This window comes from Oppia nitens, unplaced genomic scaffold (genome assembly GCF_028296485.1).
Source record: "Oppia nitens isolate AA-2021 unplaced genomic scaffold, nextdenovo-longstitch-racon4-pilon3 scaffold35_pilon_pilon_pilon, whole genome shotgun sequence".
NCBI classification, from domain to species: Eukaryota; Metazoa; Arthropoda; class Arachnida; order Sarcoptiformes; family Oppiidae; genus Oppia; species Oppia nitens.
In genome coordinates, this window is record NW_026533216.1 from 368,131 (window position 1) to 391,944 (window position 23,814).

Consider the following 23,814-nt stretch of genomic DNA (forward strand, 5'->3'; position numbering starts at 1 on the left):
ACATGTAGGATATACAGTGTATACACCGTAACCCACCGATACATCTACTATGATATATATACTCGGTATGTGATGTTATGGTATGGTATGTGAAGTATAGTGATTATAATCTGGTGTTTGTGTTTATATACAGTATGTGTGTGTGTGTGTTGTGGACAGGGATCTACTAAATGTTTAAAGTGGTTCACAATTTGGAGAGAGAGAGAGAGAGAGAGAGAGAGAGAGAGAGAGAGAGAGAGAGAGAGAGAGAGAGAGAGATAGCTTATATGTGTTTAAAGATAAGTTCAATTCATTTACTTATTATTATTATTATTATTATCGCTTACAATAACAACACAATGTATCCACACATATGATAGGATACCTATGCATATAAAAACAGTTTATATAAAAGATACTATTGTTAAATATCTGGGGCCGGTATCCTCTATTCATCTCTATGTGCGCGCATTGCATACACATACATGTGCTGGCGATTGTGGTACTGTTCACTGTAGACCACCCATAGTTGGCTATCTCTTATATATTATATATGACAAGCCTTCTCTCACCTGTCTCTCAGCACATCTCACACATACATACAGTACAGATACACCTAATGAGCGCCACTGCATCTGATTGTTGGGTTGTGCCACACAAGCGATGTACGTTTGATTTGATTGACAGGCCATAGGGGACGGCAAAACTATATACAGACAGATAACAACACAACACGGTTTATGAAGTATTATTGTTTAGTTGTTTCTCTCCGTTTAACCTCTCGGTGCTCTTAAAGTGTACGATAGAGAGAGAGAGAGAGAGAGAGAGAGAGAGAGAGAGAGAGAGAGAGAGAGAGAGAGAGAGAGAGAGAGAGAGAGAGACTATGATATGATGGTATGGTTTCAAAAGATTTTTTTTCTCAAAAATTTTAATAATATAATGTGTTTTAATACGATTTAGCAGTCTATGTGTGTGTGTGTGTGTGTGTGTGTGTGTGTGTGTGTGTGTGTGTGTGTGTGTGTGTTGGGCACGTCCGACATCAAAATGCTTGTATCTTAAAAGTATATGTGTGTCTGTGCTGACAGCACAATGAGCTATAAGTATAAGGATAGACTAGTATAGAGGGGTTTATACCTATTTAATAATAATTTTTCTCTCTCTCTCTCTCTCTCTCTCTCTCTCTCTCTCTCTCTCTCTCTCTCTCTCTCTCTACTCGCTCTGGTAGTAGTAAAACTGTTATTAAATAAATGGTTCGGGATTAACGCCATACACCCCTCCTCATCATACAATATCCTCATACAAGCGGATCAAACACACCGTATAAGTCCAGTCCAGTCAGTCAGTCAGTCAGTCAGCCAGTCGTCACTCATCACAAACTTATCAAAAAAAAAGATTATTATTAAACCAAAAAAAAAAAAACTTTTCTTTTACTCTCAAACAACAACACATACACACAAAACAAGTGTTTACTTTAGCACTGACCTATCGTTTGAAATTATAGCCCAACAAAAAAAATTATATATATATATTGAATATATATAGTATTATAGTTTACTTATAAAAATATATATATATATATATTATATTTGATCATAACTTTCACTTAAAAAAATACTAAAATTTTTTGTTGTTGTTTGAACAGTAATTGCCGTATATTTGTTTCAATCAAACATAACAACCAAAATGTGGGAGAAAAACGATTTTTAGTGAGTGTGTGTGTATGTGTGTTATGTTTGAGAGGATAACCTATTATTTTCATAGATTTATTTATTTTTTTGAGTGACTGAGTGAGTAATAGAGAGAGAGAGAGAGAGAGAGAGAGAGAGAGAGAGAGAGAGAGAGAGAGAGAGAGATTGAGAGATAGTTGTCATTTAAAAATCAATTTATATAACAAAATACTAACAAAATTTTTGTTAAACTATTTTATAATATAGTTTTTCGCCCGAAAAACAAGAAACAGTAGTTAATGGTTTAGTCGTGTTTTATAGATACTGTCTCTCTCTCTCTCTCTCTCATCCTATTCACAATCTACTACTGATACTATACCCCCTGTACCATATAAAAGACTATTAGCTTCTGGATATATATATATATATATATGACTGATTTGTATGATGTATTTCCCCTCTCGTTTAGCTATCGCATCGTAAACCCCAACCAACAACTTGTGTGCCAATTGTGTCCGTCAATAGAGCGAAGTAATCGTCACATGAAACGAGAGGTTGAATTTTGCCGACTTTTTACTCTCACTCTCTCTCACTCACTCACTCACTCACTCACCCATCCACTCAAAAACTATCTAACTATCCTCCCTGTGCTCGACAAACAAACAAGATATAGATAATCATATATATAAATATATATGACATTTTTTAACCAGAAAAAAACACTATTGGATTCTCTCTCTCTCTCTCTCTCTCTCTCTCTCTCTCTCTCTCTCTCTTACTATTTCTACAGTACAGTACCCGACACTCCCGGATATATGGATGACCACATTTAAGATTTATTGAGCGCCTAATGTATTTTGAGTAGTCATATATTTATTACTTATATATACTGTATATATCTATATAGTAATATACCAGTGATGATGACGATCATTATCATTGCCATATATCTACTGTAATATAGATAGATATTGTTATATTGAAAATAAATATATAGTATCTATAAAATGTACGCCTATTTACGTTCAATGGATTGGGACTTAAAAGTATTTGACACAACAATTTCTGGGGTTAGCTTTTGTAGGGCTTATCCCATACATACAGTACACACACACACATAACTATGTGGACATTAAAAGGATAATTGTTTGAGACATTGTTGTCGAGACTATTGTATGATTTAATGTAATGCCAAATATATATTGTATATATACTGTATATATAGCTTAGCATTCAATTACATTGTATAAGTATTATAGTTAATAAGTGAATTAAGTTTGTATCATAACTATTGATATAATATATTGTATATAAAACTTTACAGTAATATAACTCATCCACAATATAATAAAAATCGGATTCAATTTATTTTATATATATTATATAATATAACATATACTGTATATTACATATTAGATGAAAATACATTTTTTTATTATTATTATTTCGTGAAATATGATCGCCTAATGTATTGCCGGATAGTAAGTACTGTATAAGTGTCGTTCACTCAATGTGTGTGCGCCTACATAAGCAACTGGATGTGATCTCCACCCATCCAGTGACGAGGAAAAACCATTTGATATCAATATATATATATATACTGTATATATATAATAGAGAAGCACTGGTAGTGTTTTTATTGATGATGAGGAGGAATGGGATATACACAGTATGTATTGACATCGAAAGAGAGAGAGAGAGAGAGAGAGAGAGAGAGAGAGAGAGAGAGAGTGAATATAGTGACTGCCTTTAAGATCATCTTCATTAACATAATAACTAATAGTTTTTTTATATATATATCTGTATAATACAGTATGGGTTTAACAATAACAACCAACAAAAAATACTGTATATAAAATTGATATACAATTTATATACTGTATAATACAGTATAAACTAATATACTGTATATATAATGTATAAAATCAATTACACAGATAAAAAAATATCATCAAATTTTATGCTGATTTTTCTTTATTATTATTTAAGTATATTTATTTATCTACAATTGAATTAATATATATATATATACAGTATATAATATAACTAACTTAACAAATATAATATAATAATTATGAATTCCTAATACCGTATAAATATTTCCTTTATTTTGAAAAAAAATAAAAATAAATGTCATAAAAAATTTAATACTATTTTATACTTTACATGTTATTTATTTTTTTTATACATATTTATTATATATACATTTTTTTACTATTTCAATTGTTCAGCAGTTTTTTTTAAATAAAAATTTATTGTTATAAATATATAATTATAGCTACACTATATTTGATTTATATATTAATATATTATTGCAATTGAAATTTAATAACATATATAAAGTACAGTATAAATAATTATTATTAGGTTTACAGCAATAATAAAAAAATAAAATAAAATCACTTTTCTTTTTATTTTTTTTTTATTGTTGAAAAACAAAATCTATTTATTTCGTAGACTTAGTAGACATAAATAGTGCCCCTAAAAGAAAATAAGATACTAAAGAAAAAAATATATATAAGTAAAATAAAATTCAAATTAATAGCTAATTATATTTAAGTAGTAATTACTGTATATATATATTTGAGAGGAAAGAGAGAGAGAGAGAGAGAGAGAGAGAGAGAGAGAGAGAGAGAGAGAGAGAGAGAGAGAGCAGTTTAAAGTGTCGGACCATTAGTTTTGTCTATTCATCTGAAACTCCGTCTCTCTCTCTCTCTCTCTCTCTCTCTCTCTCTCTCTCTCTCTCTCTCTAAACATATGATAACAGACCATCATTTAAGGCAAACCTCAAACCTAAAGAATCCAAAAAAAAGAGACCGAAAAACTAATTTTTATGCAAATTTTTTTTTTATTGCCCTTTACTTTCTTTTCCAGGGGTGTCTGGTATCCCTGGTTTTGTGGTTTTTTTTAAATTTTATCATCTATTAGGCCTAACCAACCATCTCTCGGAGCACTGTCCTAATCCCTGAGCACACCATATATTCTGTATATATAAGCGCATAAAGTCAATACTATAGTCAATAACCTGGAGGAGGTTTTAGCACCAATTTTTACCAAATTAATTGGACCTATTTTTTCGGGGGGGGGGGGTTGAAGGGGGAACCAAAAAAATTACTGTATTTTTTCAACACAACAACAACAAAAAATGAGAGATAATTATTGTTATAAAATATATATTTACACTTTTTTTTTAAAAAATGTGTTTTTAACTATTATTACTAAATTTATATGTATGTACTGTACTTAACACCAATAAATTTGTTATATATTTTTTTAAAACAATATTTATTGCTTTTTTTGGTATACAGTGTATTACCTTAAATATATACAGTATATACTCTGTATATAATATTTTTGTTTTATTATGATTAACTGTGAAAAAAATACTGTAGTTATCGCCTAATATAATATAAGGCAATAGGTTTGGCCTACAAAAAAAAAAATACTGTATTACTAATAATAATATGAAGTAACTGTTGTGTAGTAGTAATAGTTATGTCCTATCATTAGTCCGAAACAATATAAAGACTAGAAAAACATTAGTTAATCTCTAAACCAAAGAGATGTGTCGGGTGTTAGGGTTAGGGCGACTGAGTGAGTGAGTGTGTGTGTGTGAGTGTGTGTGTGTGAGTGTGTGTGTGTGTGAGAGAGAGAGAGAGAGAGAGAGAGAGAGAAAATAATGTTTATTTGAGACTAAAGTTTGTGAGCATCGGTATCATTAAGAGGACAGCCCTTATCACTATATGAGGGGTTTTGAGAAAGAGAGAGAGAGAGAGAGAGACCCGAAATCCTAAACGACACAAATCCTGGATCTACTAAATCACCGACACTTTAGTTGTAATTTATTTTTATTTTTTTTTTGGTGATGAGTTGGTGCCGACGCCGCCGCCACTGCTGCTTATGATGATTGGGTGGTAATCGCCAGTAATCGTAATAATAATAATAATACTAAATAATAAAAAAATATATGTAATTATATCTCAACAACAAAAAAATCTACAGTATATTTATAAAGTATGAAAAATATAAAGTGTTTGCTTACCATAATTTAAAACATATTTAAAATTTATTTTATTATCTCTCTCTCTCTCTCTCTCTCTCTCTCTCTCTCTCTCTCTCTCTCTCTCTCTCACTCACTCACTCACTCACTCTGTTTCGCATAAAAATTCACAAATAAATCAAAATTTGAAAGTTTTTTGTGTGAGAAATATATTTATTTAAAAAAAATATGAAAAATTAAAACACATTTTTCTTGTTGTTGTTGTTTAGTGTTTTTATATTTATATTATATTAAATATTAGTATATTTTTTTATTATTATTATTTTACACACACACACACACACACACACACACACACACACTAACCAAACCTTAACGATTAATAACTAAATTAACGCTAAATACTATTAGAGACTATCTGTGTATTTAAATACCAGTATATTATTTAATAATATTATTATTAATAATAAATTTTTTTTTAAATATTATATATTAATACAATGTGTTTTTTAAATTAGTTTTTTGACACTACTCAACGATTAAATAACTTAATTACATTAAGATGTTATCCTCAAACAACTTCAAAAAAAAAAAAATATTTCATAAATTTATAATAATATAACAATAATACTGTATATACCAACTAATTAACTCTTAATAAGTTTCTCAATATATAATTACAGAGATTTTTTTTACTGTAAGTATAAATAGTTGGCTAAAACAACAACAACAACGAAAAAATTTTTGCTTAAAAAATACATATATCTTATTAGAGATTTGTATTGAATAACCCAACAAAAAAAATTATTTTAAAAAAACAATACATAAGCCCTGACTATGGGTTCTCTCTCTCTCTCTCTCTCTCTCTCTCTCTCTCTCTCTCTCTCTCTCTCTGTCTCTAAGATCTTTCTCTATGAAGTTAGAGGTGATCCCGAGGGGCGGGTAGTATACAGATAGATAGTTAAGATACTGTAAAGAAAGAGAGAGAGAGAGAGAGAGAGAGAGAGAGCAGGGATATCCATATAAATATACAGTATAAGATAGGATAAGCGCCCATAGGATTGTTGTGTTGGGCGCTCACGACTAGCCATTAAATCCGTACAACAAACACACAAAATTGGTTATTATTTAATGATAATAATAAAAAATAATAATAATTAAATCAACTATATATATATATAATAAACTTAATTTTTAATTTTATGTTGTTGTTGGAAAATCTAATTAATATACTAAACTAAAATATATACATATACTTACAATATCTAATGTACTTAATAAAAACCAAACAAACTATATATACTATAGTATATATAAATTATAATAATTTAATTTGTTTAATAACGATATATATATTTATATTATAGAAATCCTCTGTAATTAATCGGCACTAAACATAATTATAATGTAGTTGTTATTATACACAACAATTATTTTTTATAAAATAAAATCATCTTTTAGTTTAATCATCAATTTATTTGTCGGTATTATTATATACAGTTTTATTGTAATAGCGTGTTAATCAAGTATTATATAAGTTATATGATATTATTAATATACTACTACTAATAATAATAATAAATAGCATCAATTAGTGTTGTTTGTGTGATCATAATTTTTAGGGCTATTTTCTAAGATATAGTTTTATTTTTATAGATAGACTGTTATATAATCGCAAATAGTTATTACTTGAGAGAGAGAGAGAGAGAGAGAGAGAGAGAAAGAGAGAGAAAGAAAGAGAGTATGAAATTACATTTAGTACTGTAAATATAATTATATATAAATTTGTTATCAAAACATTAGTGTAGATTATTATTAGGTTTCTCTCTCTCTCTCTCTCTCTCTCTCTCTCTCTCTACCCGGGCTTAGCCCTAAAATATAGCGCCCAGTGTTTGATGAAATAACTACAGTATAAGCGCACCAAATAAATAAAAAAAAAAATTGAGGCAAAAAAAATATAAGGAGTGAAAGATAAACATAGATATATATTGACAGCAAAACAATTTGTTTGTAATATTGAAGGCGATAAAAACAACACAAAAATGTATTTTTATTTTATTTTTTATTATCATTATTTAGTTTTTTTTATATATATTATTATTTGGTACTCAAACTTGATTATGGTTTATATGTGTTAGTTTAACTCAACATTGTTTAGTGTGTAAGTTATATATATATAAAGTAAAGTATGATATGATTGCCATATATTTAACATTTTTTTTTTTGGTGTTCACTATCTCTCGCTCTTATCATTGAAGGCACCGATAGTTATAGTAGTTGTCGACATATCCGACACCAATATATATATATATATATATATATATAAAACACTTTGTGTAGTCTATAATTTTTAACTCAATTTAACTCTTAATTTGATTGCAAATCGATGGGCACAACTACAACATCATAGGCATACCAGTGCTAACGATAGCAATATAAACGGGAGGGGAACGGGAGATAACATTAAGAGAGAGAGAGAGAGAGAGAGAGAGAGAGAGAGAGAGAGAGAGAGAGAGAGAGAGAGTAAGAGAGAGATAGATTGACATATCATTTACTGAAATCACTTTTCATTTGTGTTTTTTTTTTGGTGGATAGATATCATCAATAGATTATAAACATTATACCGTATGTATAGAAAAATATATATATATATATATATAAAACTTTTTTTTTGTGTGTGTATTCCTATTAATTGATAGTCAATATAATAATAAGGCAGTGATTTCCAGTCAAGTTGTTTCAATCAACAATTGTTATGATTTATATAAAAAATAAATATAAATAAAACTGACTTTTTTGTTTGTTTGTTGGTTATATAAACAATAAATAAAAATCAAATCATATTATGATAATATCACATCACATTGATTTCTGTGTAAATATATATATTTATAAAAAATATTTTTCTTTCAAATTAAATATTACAACAATTCAATGAATAAAAAATTAAAATCATAATATAACATATTCTGTATATATATATATATATATATAAAAAAAACAAATTATAAAAATATTATATTAAAATTTGTTAAATAAATTCAAAAGTAAATCTATTACTAAACAATAACTACATACTATTAAAATGTATAATAAATAAATTATATATATATATAACTAAAATACCCCAACAATTGATACTAAACTTTAATTATAGTATAATATACTCTGAAATAATAAACAACACTAGAAATTAAAAACAGATCAATAAAGGTATGGCGAGTCCAGTGCACCGAAACCGGCGGCCACTCCTCCCTCGTTGGTGCCGTAGGTCTTACTTCTGATTAGATGACCGGCCTCTGAGTTTAGTATAATTTCATCGGCATTGCCCATCACTGTACCGAATACACCAAATTCGCACGTAATATTGGACGGCCGAAAACTATTGGCGGCCAACGACTTATTCGGGGCCAGTATATGGTTCGGTACTTTAGGCGGACGTATCAGTTCCATCAATATATACGACTCCCTTTCCTTGGTATGTCTAATCTCGTCGAGTTTCCGGGCAAGTTGTCCACCAAAATAGTTATAGCCGCCGCCCTCCCGCTGCGGTTTCAATACAAATCGATTGGGTTCGCCCAGAGCCATATCGATAGCCTGGTCACCGTCTGGGCCCGATTCCAGACCCCATAAGCCGGCAAACACTTGCATCAGATCGTCGACATCGCGCCGGTCGGCGACAAACTTTTCCACTACTTGCCGATTGCTGACAATTTGCTGAATCTTTTTGCAACCAGTCAAGTGATACTGAATGGATGGACATTTGACGGCACGGGATCTCTCCATCAATAGCCTGACGTCCCAGTCCTGGTCGCCGGCGTAATCCTGGGGCGCGTATGCGGTCCTATAGTACACCACTGCCACCTCGTGTTTGTTATCGACAATCAGCTCACGATTGTTGCCCAATCTCACGGCGTCTCTTAATTGGGCAAATGTCCGGCGAATTAGTCGAATATCGGGCCGCGACCGTGATACGGTAAACTCGATAGCCCGCTGATCAAATATGTTGACCACTACCTGCTCGACAACTACCAGTATGACAGCCGACGATCGATTGTAATAGTCGTACGCCTTGATCAGTCCGGCGGCCATCAATTCCGTAGACCGATTTATCGGTAACCGTTTGTCAAGGTCACCGATGTCGGCACTGGCACCGTACTTGGCCAGTACGTGTCGGTGAACGTCGCGTACGGCCGGCGCGAGACCGCAAAAACTGGTCGATATATTATTCACTTCAACCTGTTTGAGATCGTAGCCGCCGCCACCGTCCGGGCGCTCGTCCAGCATATAGTCGGCTCGAAACAGACCTAAACTAGTGGTCTGAGCCATACCTTCCCGTCTGACCTGAGTATAGACGTCAAACATTTTGGCAGTAAAATCGTCCACTTGGACAGTCTTGGCCAACGAATCCGCCAGAAAGCCGTGATCGTAGGCAATCTTATGGGAGACGGCATTGACCAGCGGTTGCAGTCGATGACCGAAGTCAAAGTGTTTGCGGGGAAACGGCGACGGAAACAGTGTCAACGGTGCCAGCGATACCGTGTCCGGCGGCGAATTGGCCAACTTGAAGGCAATACCTAATCAATCAATCAATTGGGTGATCAGCAGATGATTATCATCGATGAAGACATCATCGGTTTTTGAGACACCGATGATGAAGAAGAAGAAGACAGACAATTATTGACAAACCTTTAGCTAAGGCATAGTCTTTGACCTCTCGTTCGATGGCCAACAGGTCGTCGGCGGTCAGACTATCAACCAATTGAGTCAATTGATCCATTCATATGCTGGTTGAGGTGGCGAAAGAAAAACTCTTGTAATACGGCCAATACGGTCGCCGAAATCGATGGTCACATCACTAGACTTTACACTAACTAATAAAAAAAAAAACTAACGGTTAATATCATGTGATTATTATTATTATTATTATTATTATTTAGTATTGCTATGAATACATGCACTTTTTGTATACATACTTCCCATCCATAGGCCATCCATAGATATAGTGTATTACATATACATAGAAAATATTTACATATAGTTATTACAGTATTATTTTTAGCGCCTTAGCTCTAACTGCTTGACAGTGTATAACACTTACAGTATTTTCATACTTGATTTTACACTAAATGCATGAAACTATAGATGTATTTAATAAATATATGTTATAAACATATGAAATGCAATAAACGTATTAAACATAGACAATGAATAACGTCCAATAAATTCATTTCCCCCTCACAACTCCCCCACCCAACTATTGAATCCAAACACATAAAACATTTTTAGAAAATATTACAAATATATTGACGTACTTTATATGCATTGGTATTAAAGGTCTAGTAGTTGGCGCCAAAAAAATACTTTACTTTACTTTACATTAACTGGAAGTCCATTGTTTGACCAAATGTTTAGTCAATGTATTAGTTATTATTTGAAGACATTTAAAACACACACAAAACAAAAACAACACGTGTTTTACATATCAATAATAATACTAATAATAATAACTGACCACTAATTTTGACGACACAAATAGCCGATGTTTTTGTTGATTGATTGACCACTTTATAATTTGACCACCGATTTTAACCTCTATTTATTGACATTAGTATATAATGGCCACACAAACACGAGTGACCGACTTTTTTGCCGCCCAAAAGCGCGGCGTATCGGCCACAGCAGCCAAAAAGTTGACGACAAATAAGCTAACGGCCACCGAGTTTACTGCCGACAATGATTACGCGGCACCGGTAGTAACAAACGATAAGACACCGAAACGCAAGAAAGAGTCGTCCATAAAAAGCTCGTCTAAATCGACGGCCAGTAGTAAACTATCGGCAGCCAAACGCCAGCGGACACCCAAATGTGAGGTTGGCATTGATTTCAAGACTACCGATAGCTGCAAGACGCCCGCGACCGCTGGTCGACCATTGGTTACGAGTGATGGCGGCAAAGGCGACCTCGCCGAAGAAGCCAAGGATCTGAATGTTAACGAAGTAAAGGAAAAGCTACGCAAATGTACTAATCTATTGGATCTGAAGAGACAATTGTCGAAAATCAACGATTGCGCCGAAAAAGTCAAACAATTCAAAGAGATTAAAGTCAAGACACCGACTAAGTCGTTGTCGTCGGGCTTTCGTACACCAAACCGAAGTCCAGTTAGACATTCGCCGTCGAGTCGAGCATTTTTGGCGTTCAGTCCGATAATACCGCCACTGAAATCGCCCGTAAGTGTTATACCAAACTATGAGTCCAATTGTTCGTCCACTTATCGGCGCCGATTGTTCGACGTTTTTGAAGACCCGAAGCCATTGTTGTCGTCGTCGTCGAATAGTTCGCAGAAAGCTCGAGAAAACAACAACAAAAACAACTACAAGTCGGCAACAAACGAATCGCTACGGGTTTTCGATCGATACAGTTATCTGGTGGACAAACCTGATGATAGGCCGGGACTGGTATTGCCTCAGAAATATCGTTTATTAGCCGATATGTTCAAATCGGTCGACACTATAGTGTCGATGCACTACAAACGTCAGGAAAACTGTACGTTTGAAAAGCTTCGGGAATCAGTCGAACGAATGACAAGCAAACGGTTCGATAAGAAACGATTGGCCCAAATAGTGACCATTTTTGCCGATGCTTTTAAACTTCGCTACCAATTGTTTAACTCTGGTCTGGATAATCGTAAACCCTATTATCAGCTGATGATTAGTCCCGTCTATAACTCCAATGTTGATATCCGATTGAATTCCGTACATCTATTGGAAAGACATCAGTTATTTACTGGAAAATTGTTGGACATTACCAAAGATTATCATAAAAATTATTTGAATGGTTTGGACATCAATGTCGATGACAAAGAACTGTTTAGATGGCATCCGAAGTTTCGTGTGGATTCGGTACCCGATATCGTACCGAATGTCAATGCTATGCCAGTAGAACCTAAATTTGAAGACAAATCGGCTCAACTGTTTCTGGAGTCAACTCGACAACGTTTAGGCTTATCAACGACGACTGCTGATGCAGATAATACTACTACGACTACTACTACCTCTGATGACAATCAAATTGATGGCAAAACTGCTATCACTTCAAACAACAAAAAGATCACAAAAGGTGTTCTCAAAGGTCTTTCAATGGATTTATTGCAAAAGGTTTGTCTAAATATATGAATTTTAACCATTGATTCGATTAATTTCATTTTTTTTGTATGTTATCAGATCCGTGCCAAAGAAGCAGCCAATTTGGCCAAAGAGATGACCCGTAAACCGAAAGTCGAGGCCGAACTAAGTCTATTGCGTTCGTTACCCGAATTTATTCGTATAATACACAGCTTTTTCATTAGTTCGAAGAAGTTGGCCATACCTTATGACCAGTTGGTCACGAAAATAGTCAACAGTTTTACATCGAGTCTGTCGATACTCCGGGCCAGAGAACATGTGGACTATTTGTGCCAATTTATGCCCGACTGGATCTATTCGCTGGAAGTAAAATCGGGCGGTAATGTCAACAGTAGTTATATTAAGATTAGAAAAGAGGTTAATATTGTGACACTTGACCAGAGAGTCGACCAAAAAATTCAACTTTTAAAGCAATAATTGTTTTTGATTTTTTCCCCCAATTTTTAATATTGATTTTTATATTATACTTAATTTTTTAACTTTTTTTATATTTTTAATTATCTTTTTTAACTGACTTAACTTTATATTTTTATGAATATATATATATTATATGAACCGGTAATTTGAATCATAAAAATTGTTTGTTTTTTATGTTTATGTAAACAATTTATTTTTCTACCGGTAATTAATGAATCAATCATTTAAATGACTAATTTTTCATATTTTTTTATAATAATAAATAAGTTATAAAATTAAAATTTCATTGTATTTAATAATATTAAAAACAATTTTTTTATTGACAATTTAATTAATAAAAAAAATATCAAATTATTAGTTATTATAATAATACCGGTAATTATTATTTATTTAAAAAAACAGTTTAAATTAATTTTCATCAACAAAATAGACTAATTGTTTACCCAAACCGTATGTTTTACCGCTAACTACGACATTCACTTCGTTGGACTCGACAATTGCCGCAATTGTTGTCGTCTCGCCGTTCATCTCAACCTTATCGTCGGCTAATTGATTCAAATTGGGTATACGTCGCGGTCCAGTCAACCCGTCCGCGTAACGCAATAGTTTCACTTTGGATGAGTCTATCAATTGTCAAAAAAAATAATAACATTTACCGGTAAGACAATTATCGGTTAATCGGTAATAATAATAACACCAAACCTTTGATAAAACGATTCTCTTTGCATATCCTGTCGGCCACTCGCCGGACAGTATCCGAGCTATAGATAGGAATCTTGATCTCAAAATACGGTCTAAACTGTTGCTGATTGATGGCCGTAACCGTTACCGACGGTTCAGTTCGATAGACAATATACGGATCTCCGGGACAGCATTCGCCTTGAATTTTCTCGTCGGCCGCGTCGGCAAACTCAATGTCTACCGATTCTAAGTCGAGTGTTGAGGTCAGGTATGCAATGTTTTCGCGCAATACCTGACGCTCGTCGAAAGCCGACGTTTCCTCGAAAACACTTTCGCCAAACTCGACAAACATTTGCTTTAATTTAAATAATAAAAAAAAAATTATCGGAAAATTTAAAACAAATCAATTGAAAAAAGTATTTATTTAAAAATAAAATAATTAATACTTTTCGGTGTTCGGCAAATGGCATAACTTTTTTCATATATTTCTTTAAATCGGGATTTTTCGATAACTTTTCGGCTATTAATTTATTGTCCGGTAATTTTCGTTTGTTGTCCTAAAAAAATAAATAATTGGCGACAAAAAAAAACAAAACAAAAAATATTAACAAAAAACATAATAACTTCAAACATAATAATTAATATTTCAATTGTAAACCTCGTATAATGTTTTCATTGTTGTCAATATGATTGACTGCCACTGCGGAAACTGTTTGGCCACATATATGGTCGCGTGTGTCGGCAGTTTAGCTGCCAGTGCTTTGTTGGCTGTCTTATCTTTGGATTTTTGTGTCATAAAAGTCTTGTATCGTAAACGAAAACTATGGGTAGCGTCCATCAGATAGGCAAACGACTGCAGTAGTACATCGTCGACGGCGACAACTTGTGGCCAGCGGCTAGTGTTAACACTATCCGATCGCTGGAGTACTTCCGTCCAGACATAGTCGGCCGTATGCGGACATATCGGACACAATAGTATGGCCTGTATTTCGACAAACTTGAGGGCCAAATCTCTGTGCATTCCTCCAGCACTTTGACTCAACTCCCGATACTTATCTCTCGAGTCCTGAAACTCGAAAAACCCGGTTCTCAGCGCTTCCTTAAAATTCATGGCCCTATAGTGTCGTTCCGTTTCATTTACTCCCCGATTCATTGCACTAAAAAAATAAATAAATAAAAATAATAAGAAAATCCTAATAAACGGTAAATAATTTTCCGTTTACTTTTCAAACACTTTGTCGTCAAAAGTATCGGTCGGTCCGGTTCTCATCGACGCCTGATTGGCGACAATCTCTTTGCTAAACTCAATAAAGTTATAGAGCTTCAGGAGGCCATTGTCTGCTTGTTTTTCGGTAAAGTTTGCGTCATCGATACCATCGCCGGCGTCGGCCAACGCAAATCTGACACCTATATATGACAGCAATAAAATTATCGGTAAATATAACTATAATATACTGCATAAATAAATATATATATATTTACCGTCGGCTGAATATTTTTCAATAGCTTCGGTCAGTGTCAAGAAATTGCCGGTAGATTTCGACATTTTTTCATTGTTCAACAACAGATGACCATTTGCCCGAACACTTCGTGGCCACTTATCGGGTTCATTTGGCCAAATAGCGCAATGATTGTATAGGAAATAAGTTAAATGATTGGGTACCAGATCTTTACCCGATGTACGCAAATCCAATGGATACCAATAGTTGAATTCAGTGCGCAATTTGTCCAATTTTTCACGCGGTATACCGCAATCGGACGGATACTGAGCGCCGGCAAAGTATATATAATCCCAAACTTCGGGCGTCAAACTTGCGGCTTCGATACCGATCGGCGACTTAGCCGAACCGTCCATAACGCCGCCCTGTAACAGATGAGCTACTGTATAGTAGGACATATAGATGGTTGAATCGGACAGCGATTCAATGAGCCATTCGGGAGCCCACGGCAAACGTGATCCCAGACCGTACTGTCGACTACATGCATGATCTTTCAGCCAATCCAATGTGGCCTCAAAGTTACGTCGGGTTTCGTCCGAATATGTATTCATTGTGGCCAACATTTTCTCAGTCAATGCACGCCATTCGGGTTCGCCGTATTCCAAAAACCATTGGTCACATAATGCAACCACACATTCATCGCCCGATCGGGAGATAACTAGTTTTTCCGGTTCCATATATACCAGTGCATCGTTGGATGCAATCAACTGGGATTGTATATCCTTTTTGATGGCCGCAACCTTCTGGCCCTTGTATTCGCCAACAAGCATAACGCCGTCGTAAAAGCCTTTCAAATAGACCTTATCCTTGGCTTCGGCCAACTTCAAGGTATCATTTTGACTCTGGATCTTCAATTGATCGCACACTGTAACCGCTGCTAGACTACCAAAGTCGGGAATGTCGATTATGGGTATCGGTTCGTAGGCCAGTACCATCAGGTCAGTGACGCCATACTTTTCGCGCAGAGCCGGCTTATTTTTCAGATCCCTGAGCGCTGCATAATCGTCGGGTGCGTCCGATGGTACGCTTGTGACAACACCGGTTCCCTTATCCTCTTTGATGGTCAACATTGGCAGCGCATAGATGTGTTCGTAGCTGGTAAGCGGTGCCCGTAGTTTCGTACCAATCAGGTCTGAGCCGATCAGGTCCATGAGTTTGTCTACAACACCGTTGACTTTAGTAAAGCCCTGAAACGATAGATTACGAGCGGATCGTTCAGTCGATACAAATATGTCGCCGCCGTTGACAGTATAGGCAATATATTTCATGTCGGGTCTGAGCCAACAGTTGGTCTGGCCGTACATTGTTTCGGGACGTAGTGTAGCGGCCACTAGATATATGTCGCCGTTTAGACTATTGAAAAAAACAAACAAACAATCAATTAATTAATAAATTAAACTAAAAATTAGTTTTTCAAAATCAAAATACTTTTGCAGTTTCGATGGTATCGGTTCCAGGACTTTCATTTTGATGAGTGTATACTCCTGCGGACCGACACCTTCGCCCGATTGCCGATCGTGATCCATACACGGCTGGCCATCTTTTGGCGAATAAATTGAATAACGTTTACCGAACTTAATCTTATTTCGCTCTTTCAGCCTAAAGAACTGCCACCTGACGAACGAATCGAAGAAAGGATTACGATCGGTAGTCATGAATGTCCGACGCCAGTCAACCCGTAGGCCAAATGCCCGGAGATCATCGACCCATCGCTGGGGGAAATAGTCTAACCAATAGAGCGGATCGGCAAACGGCCGGATCTCATCGTCGCTGAGTCCAAGCGATCGCATGATTAGCCACTGATATTTGGCTTGAATTGTCTTCGCCAGTAGTTTTGACTTCTTAGACTTTGACTTGTCTTTGATCACTGGATCGCTTGTGGTATCGGCGGCAGTGCTGTCCTTGTTGTCGTCGTTGGGAAACTGTGGCGGAAAACCAAAGTCTTGCATTTCGCGTCGGAGTTTGTCGGCACAGGCTTTGATCGGCATTCCCGATGCGTGAAAGCCGAACGGTAGTAGACATCGGCGGCCCATTAAACGCCAAAAGCCGACAATAAACTGTACGGTAATTAAATTAATCAATCAGTGGTCAGTCAGGATATCGGTTGCCAACAACAGCTGTTGGTCTCATAAAACAAAACTGTTATTTACCTCAAGTTTGGACAACGAAAACGTATGACCGATATGCATGCGGCCATTCGGATAGGGAAACGGAAAAGTGCCCATAAATTTATCGTCCAGACTGTCGCGATGGCCATCGTCGGGTGCGTCAACTTCGTAGATACGACCGGTTCGCCACTTATCCTGCATTTGTCTCTCCATTTGCAGATAAAACTGAAGTTTTGCTTTGCCTTTGGCGGCCGCGGCGGCGGCGGTAGTCGTCGTAGACTCCATTGTATTGGCGGTCGGGTTCACGGGTTATCCACGCGGGTGTATCCACACAAATGTCGGGTTCGGGTCGCCACCAAACAATCTATGATATATATATATAACCTATCGGTTAGTTTCCGTGTAGTAGTAATAGTTATACACGTGTTGTTATGTGTTAAGCACTAGAGTGCGTAACCTTAAGAGTTTAGCGGTTTGGTTACCGGTTTATAGTATAAACTTTTATACCGTATTTTTACAATAATTTTTTGTTGAATTATGTTTATTATAAAAAAATAAATAAATAAATTATTTTATTAGTTTTTTTTTGGTCTCAGTATTTATTCAAAAAAATAAAATAAATAAATAACAAAACTATATATTAATAAAATTTTTTAGTAACTTTCAAAAATGATAAGTGACTATTAAAATCAATACAACAAAAAAATGATAAAAATTTACAATAATTATGTAATATATGTATTCAAACATACTGTATATAAAAAATCAATTTGCAATAGCATTACATTATTGCAATAGAAAGAGAGAGATAAAATACATTATAAATTAATAATGTTATAAAATATATAGTAAATTAAAAATTTAACCAAAAAAAAACAATTTATACATTTATTTTTTTAAAAAACTAATTATTAAATACTTACAAATTTTTGTTTATTATATAATAATTTAAATATTACTAAATTACTTACCGCGGGGTAATGTAATAGATGTGATAAATTTTTTTCAACAAAAAAATACTACTGTAAAGTATAGTAATATTAATTTATCTATAATATTGTAAACATTGAAATAAATATGACTTTTTTAATTAAAAAAAAGTTTTTAAAACTATTGATGTTTTAATGCAAAACAAAACAAAATTATGATTTTTATTATTTTAACAGTTCATCAAGTTTTTGGTTCAACAGTTGGTCGCAATCGCTTAGTCGGCCATCGATTAGATATTTGAGATTATCGTTAACATTGCTGACCAGATCTTCGGATACGTGCGACCGTTGCCGCTGTTTGCGTACATACGTAGCAAACGTCGAATGAATATCTTTGATATCTTGTCGGGCCTTTTGGCACAATTGACGGGCACTTCCGGCCAGACCTTCGCGATGTTCGCGCGTCACTTTCGGTATCGTTACGTACAGTACGTTGCCTTCTTGTTGCGGATTCAGATTCATTCCGGACTCGGCCATAGCCGCCAACACTGGTTTGACTGCTTCGGGCATTGCGCCGAGATTTATGACCACCAGTTGCGGACTTTTGCGTATAATCGGTGCCAATTCGTTCAACTGGTGTTTGGCACCATTGATGTCGATCACCAAACTGTTTGAAAATGGATAACCAAATCAATTGGTGTGGTTCGGGTGTTAACAACTAATAACAACTAATAATAATACCTATCGATGGCCTGCGGATTACTGCGGACACAGACATTGTTGGTCAGGTCATTGCGTAACCGATCGACAACTGCCGACAACTCGATCTTCAGTTCGCTGATGGGAATCAATTCAGTCATTTCATCGTCGGTCAGTACGACCTTAGGTTTCACACCCTTTCGTTGTTTCGTGTCTTTCGGTTTGTCGCGATTTTTGGCCATCGATCTAACCGATGTATAGTTGACAAGTTGTCCGCCACAGTAGCCAGCAGTCAGTAGTGGCCATTGCTGTTGTACTGATGATGATGATGATCGTCGTCGTCTCGGATGATAACCTACGGTAGTGGCAAAAGTCCGCAAACTTATCGCCGAAATACATTGCTGTTGGTGGTCACCAACAACAGTGATTACCGCCGCCGCCGTCGTCGGTGCGCGTGTCGTCAAACATGTGGCCAATAACAGTGGCCTCAGATGTACGGCTCGGTTCATAATAATATCTTAAATTTTTTTCCAGTGGCCAACCAACCCGTGCGGAGAAATCAAAAGTAATGGCCAATCAATCAATCAATCGATAAATAAATAATAAATAAAAACTAAAAACATTGAAAAACAGTGCGAATCACGTGATAATACACACGTCATAGAAAAACATAATACTATTAATACATGTATTAGAGTAGTGATAGTAGTTTAGTATCCAAACCGTATAGAAAAATACATTGAATATTAATATCCAAACTAAACTGCGAAACAAACCGTTTTTTTTTTGTTTAACCAGGGGTTAACCGGGTTTTTAATTTACCGGGCTTTTAATTAACCGGGTTTTTAATTAACCGGGTTTTTAATTAACCGGGTTTTTAATTAACCGGGTTTTTAATTTACCGGGTTTTTAATTTACCGGGTTTTTAATTTACCTGGTTTTTAATTAACCGGGTTTTTAATTTATCGGTACTACTATATTGCAATTTGCAATTGAAATGCGATTATTTTAAACACATAATTTAAATACATATTAAATACTATTGTATTTAATAATAATAATTTGATATATATTTGTTTATATAATAATAATTATTATTATATTAAAAAAAAATAAATAAATAATAAAACAAGTGTTGAATAGTTTTTTTTGTTGTTGTTTTGTTTAAATTTCCAAATAGTTTTTATTAATGTATTAAAAGCTCATATAATATATTTTTATTCATTTTTTTAAATATATTTCATTTCAATTTTTGTCTCTTTAAATATATATCATATCATATATTTATTTATTTATATATATATATAAAAACAATTTTGATATTTGCCTTTTTAATGCAATAATAATTTATAATAATAATAATATTAAATTTTTTGGAGGACAACTGTTATTTATATAAAAACATGTATATTTTTATATATATATATATATAATAAAAAAATATACATGTATATAAATAACTTACATAATTAATTAATTTGTTTTATAATAATGTTAAAAGTAAATTAACATTTTTTTAGTAAATTTAAACAATTTTGTTTTTGTTGTTGTTATAGTATTTTGTTTTTTTAAAAATAAGAAAAAATTGTCCAAATTTTTGCCACAATTTTTGTTTGTTTTGGTTTTTATGATAACAATTATTATTATTATATATTTTTTTATAAATTAATTTTCTATATGTAATGTCTGTGTCTTATTAAAAGTCAGTTGAAAATAAAATGCAGGGATTTTTTAGTAGTAGTAGTAGTTGTTGTTGTGTTTTAAACATTTAAAATGACAGAAAAATAAAGAAATGTTTTAACATTAAACACAAAAAACAAATTAATCTAAAAAATAAATGATAAGATTTATCTAATGAAATATATATTAACTAATTTCTTATTGAATAACAACACATATTCACTTAGAAACTTAAATAATAATTTTATTTAAAAAAAAACAAAATTATTATTTAGATTTATATGCTATTTCTGTTTTTTGTTTGTTTGTTGTAATGATAATAGACATAAAACGATTAGTAATAATAATAATTTCTAGAAATTAAAACAATATATCAATATATATATATACACACACAGTATATACTGTATATAAATAAAAAAAAAAATAATCAATTGGTGTTCACAGAAAGGGGAAAAAATCAAATAATAAATTTAAAAAAATCATTAATTAATTATTACTAATAATACGGTTATGAGTTGTTGTTGTTGTTGAGTTTGACCACAAAAATAAAATAAAATTCATTAATAAAAAAAACTAAGGGAACAGTTATTATCTGTGATACATAGATAATAATAATAATAATGTATATATAAATGTGTTTGTGTGTAGGGGGGGGAGGGTGGCTGAATGTGAATGTGTATGTGTGTGGACAGTAAGCTATTTATTTATACAGAGTTTTTTTTATTATTATTATTATTATCTTGAAAATGACTTCATAGAGAAAGAGAGAGCGAAAAGGGGTGTCGTCTCTCTCTCTCTCTCTCTATAATAATAATGGTATGTCTTATCTTAAAAATTATTTTTTTTCAGTTAAAAAATACAAATAATAACTAAAAACAAACAAAACAAACTCTCGAGAAAGTGGGGAAAAAAATGAAATAATAATAATTATCAATCAATGAATAAATTTTGAAAAAAATTAATTAATTAAAAATTCCACAAATAAAAAATAAAAATCAATTGAATTATTGAATTAGATATTTATCCACAAATCAAAAATTAATTATCAATTTAACTTATATAATAATAATAATAATCATCAATTAAAATAATAATAATAGTTAATTAATTAATTAATAATAATGAAAATAATAATTATAATAATATAATAATAATAATATCGATGTCAAAGTGCACGACTACTAAACATAAACACACACTCTCTCTCTCTCTACTACACTATCGTACGGTACTCTCCCTCTCTATCTGTCCTCACTTTTCGGGTAAAAACCTCTCCTTTTTTTTGATAATAAAACACTAAACAATAAGACACGGCTTTTTCTTCTTTTTCTTCACCTGCAGTGCCGCCCGAGTGGCCATTTCGAACACTTCCCGTACGCCCTCTTTGGTTTTGGCCGAACACTCCAGATAGCCGAATGCGTTGATCTTTTCGGCCATAAACCGACCCTGTTCCGATCGGACCGGTTCCTGTTTCATTTTGGCCAACTCCCGAATCGTATTCGAATCGTTGCGCAAATCTTTCTTATTGCCGACCAAAACGATCGGTACGTTCGGACAAAAGTGCTTGACTTCGGGCGTCCACTTTTCCATAATGTTTTCCAACGAATCCGGCGAATCAATGCTAAAACACATTAGTATGACATCGGTGTCCGGATAGGATAGTGGACGCTGTGTTGGTTTGATTGGATGGATGGACAGAAAGATAGATAGACAACAATCAGTTAGTTAGACATCAATCAATTTGTTGAGAACTGGTAGTGAGTGACCAGTAGTTTCAAAAATAATAAATGTGTATTTAAACAAACACTTAAAATCAATGGCTAACTACTAACCAGTCGGTCGTAGTCCTCTTGGCCGGCGGTATCCCAAAGAGCTAACTCAACCTATTGTTTACAGAGAGAGAAAGAGAAAACAAACAATTAGTTATCAATGTGTCGGCAGATATCGGGTGGGGTTATGTCTGGCCATTTGGACATTCAACCCAAAACACTATACCTGTTTGCTATCGACCTCGATGTCGGCCACATAGTTCTCGAAGACTGTCGGCACATACACTTCGGGAAACTGGTCTTTGCTGAACACAATCAATAGGCAAGTCTTACCGCAGGCGCCGTCGCCAACAATAACCAACTTTTTTCTAATCGATGCCATCGTTTTGTTTGTTATTCTTCCTACTCTTCCTCCTTAGTCGTCGTCTTCGAGCGACCGGTTAGTTATGTTGTTGTTGCCGTCGGTGGTTGTGATGCTGATGATGGTTATCAACACAACACACACACACAAACACTGTCTTCACACTATATTGTGTCCAATCACTCGGTTAGGTCACCAATTGGTCGGTTGGTTGGTTCGGGACCTTCGATAACAATCGGGTGACCAGTAGTTGTTTATCGGCGGGTGTTTATTACAGACACACTATAGTAGTAGTCAGTAGTCAGTGATATATATGCAGACAATAACAGTCAGTCATTCAGTCCACTCAACACTTGACACTACAGTCACAGTCAGTGAGAGTCATAGTCTCTCTCTCTCTCTCATACAATACATATACACACTATAGCTCTCTCTCTCTCTCTCTCACACACTATAACTCTCATCATATAAAATGGTTATCTCATTATAACTCTCTAATGCCATACTATTGGTCCCCTTCTATACGAGCCTATGAGTCATACAAAACTGTGTGTATGTATAATAGCATTGATAGTGTGTTTCATTGAGAGAGAGAGAGAGAGAGAGCTATAGCTATATGTTTAATGCTATACAATGGGTGAGGCATTGCAGGCAATATATATACAGTAAATACTGTTGAGTGCAATATTAACGTACATTTTGTACATTAGTTTTATTATTTAAGGGATATTTACAATTTGGAAAAATCTAGGGTTTTTTATCATCTGGCAATCCTATAGTGCATTTTTAGTGTATATGTAGTGCATATTAGTTACTAGTAATGTTATATTTTTAGCAT

General features: G+C 33.9%; 5 protein-coding genes across 5 annotated transcripts; 1 reads left to right on the forward strand and 4 right to left on the reverse strand.

Moving 5' to 3' along the window:
* Positions 1–8,776: 8,776 nt before the first annotated feature.
* LOC128957005 (glutathione synthetase-like) lies at positions 8,777–10,673 on the reverse strand. The gene is made up of 3 exons (XM_054302722.1): positions 10,623–10,673; positions 10,336–10,520; positions 8,777–10,223 (listed from the first exon to the last, which is right to left on the reverse strand). Exons 2-3 carry the CDS (start codon positions 10,424–10,426, stop codon positions 8,851–8,853), a joined length of 1,464 nt encoding a protein of 487 aa, XP_054158697.1. The 5' UTR covers positions 10,427–10,520; positions 10,623–10,673; the 3' UTR covers positions 8,777–8,850.
* Positions 10,674–10,987: 314 nt separating this feature from the next.
* Positions 10,988–13,290, forward strand: LOC128957074 (DNA replication factor Cdt1-like). The gene is made up of 2 exons (XM_054302789.1): positions 10,988–12,803; positions 12,870–13,290. The coding sequence occupies exons 1-2, from the start codon at positions 11,265–11,267 to the stop codon at positions 13,245–13,247; spliced, it is 1,917 nt and encodes a 638-aa protein (XP_054158764.1). The 5' UTR covers positions 10,988–11,264; the 3' UTR covers positions 13,248–13,290.
* A 332-nt stretch (positions 13,291–13,622) lies between these two features.
* Positions 13,623–17,989, reverse strand: LOC128957073 (leucine--tRNA ligase, cytoplasmic-like). Its single transcript, XM_054302788.1, has 8 exons — positions 17,578–17,989; positions 16,856–17,484; positions 15,411–16,780; positions 15,152–15,335; positions 14,587–15,085; positions 14,375–14,485; positions 13,950–14,283; positions 13,623–13,870 (listed from the first exon to the last, which is right to left on the reverse strand). The coding sequence occupies exons 1-8, from the start codon at positions 17,818–17,820 to the stop codon at positions 13,656–13,658; spliced, it is 3,585 nt and encodes a 1,194-aa protein (XP_054158763.1). The 5' UTR covers positions 17,821–17,989; the 3' UTR covers positions 13,623–13,655.
* A 700-nt stretch (positions 17,990–18,689) lies between these two features.
* Positions 18,690–19,832, reverse strand: LOC128957032 (ribosome-recycling factor, mitochondrial-like). Its single transcript, XM_054302748.1, has 2 exons — positions 19,206–19,832; positions 18,690–19,131 (listed from the first exon to the last, which is right to left on the reverse strand). Exons 1-2 carry the CDS (start codon positions 19,670–19,672, stop codon positions 18,690–18,692), a joined length of 909 nt encoding a protein of 302 aa, XP_054158723.1. The 5' UTR covers positions 19,673–19,832.
* A 2,002-nt stretch (positions 19,833–21,834) lies between these two features.
* On the reverse strand, positions 21,835–23,582 carry LOC128957079 (ras-like GTP-binding protein Rho1). The gene is made up of 3 exons (XM_054302795.1): positions 22,842–23,582; positions 22,679–22,729; positions 21,835–22,514 (listed from the first exon to the last, which is right to left on the reverse strand). The coding sequence occupies exons 1-3, from the start codon at positions 22,995–22,997 to the stop codon at positions 22,143–22,145; spliced, it is 579 nt and encodes a 192-aa protein (XP_054158770.1). The 5' UTR covers positions 22,998–23,582; the 3' UTR covers positions 21,835–22,142.
* Between the last annotated feature and the right edge of the window lie 232 nt (positions 23,583–23,814).

Bases quoted from the DNA above. Each gene is read 5' to 3' on its own strand.
- LOC128957005 (XM_054302722.1), bottom strand. From the start codon at position 10,426: ATGGATCAATTGACTCAATTGGTTGATAGTCTGACCGCCGACGACCTG. The intron at 10,224-10,335 runs GTTTGTCAATAA...TTGATTGATTAG, and splicing joins AGACTATGCCTTAGCTAAAG to GTATTGCCTTCAAGTTGGCC.
- LOC128957074 (XM_054302789.1), top strand. From the start codon at position 11,265: ATGGCCACACAAACACGAGTGACCGACTTTTTTGCCGCCCAAAAGCGC. The intron at 12,804-12,869 runs GTTTGTCTAAAT...GTATGTTATCAG, and splicing joins CAATGGATTTATTGCAAAAG to ATCCGTGCCAAAGAAGCAGC.
- LOC128957073 (XM_054302788.1), bottom strand. From the start codon at position 17,820: ATGGAGTCTACGACGACTACCGCCGCCGCCGCGGCCGCCAAAGGCAAA. The intron at 17,485-17,577 runs GTAAATAACAGT...ATTACCGTACAG, and splicing joins TTTCGTTGTCCAAACTTGAG to TTTATTGTCGGCTTTTGGCG. The intron at 16,781-16,855 runs GTATTTTGATTT...TTTTTTCAATAG, and splicing joins ATACCATCGAAACTGCAAAA to TCTAAACGGCGACATATATC.
- LOC128957032 (XM_054302748.1), bottom strand. From the start codon at position 19,672: ATGAACCGAGCCGTACATCTGAGGCCACTGTTATTGGCCACATGTTTG. The intron at 19,132-19,205 runs GTATTATTATTA...ATTTTCAAACAG, and splicing joins AATCCGCAGGCCATCGATAG to TTTGGTGATCGACATCAATG.
- LOC128957079 (XM_054302795.1), bottom strand. From the start codon at position 22,997: ATGGCATCGATTAGAAAAAAGTTGGTTATTGTTGGCGACGGCGCCTGC. The intron at 22,730-22,841 runs GTATAGTGTTTT...TGTAAACAATAG, and splicing joins TCGAGGTCGATAGCAAACAG to GTTGAGTTAGCTCTTTGGGA. The intron at 22,515-22,678 runs GTTAGTAGTTAG...AAACCAACACAG, and splicing joins AAGAGGACTACGACCGACTG to CGTCCACTATCCTATCCGGA.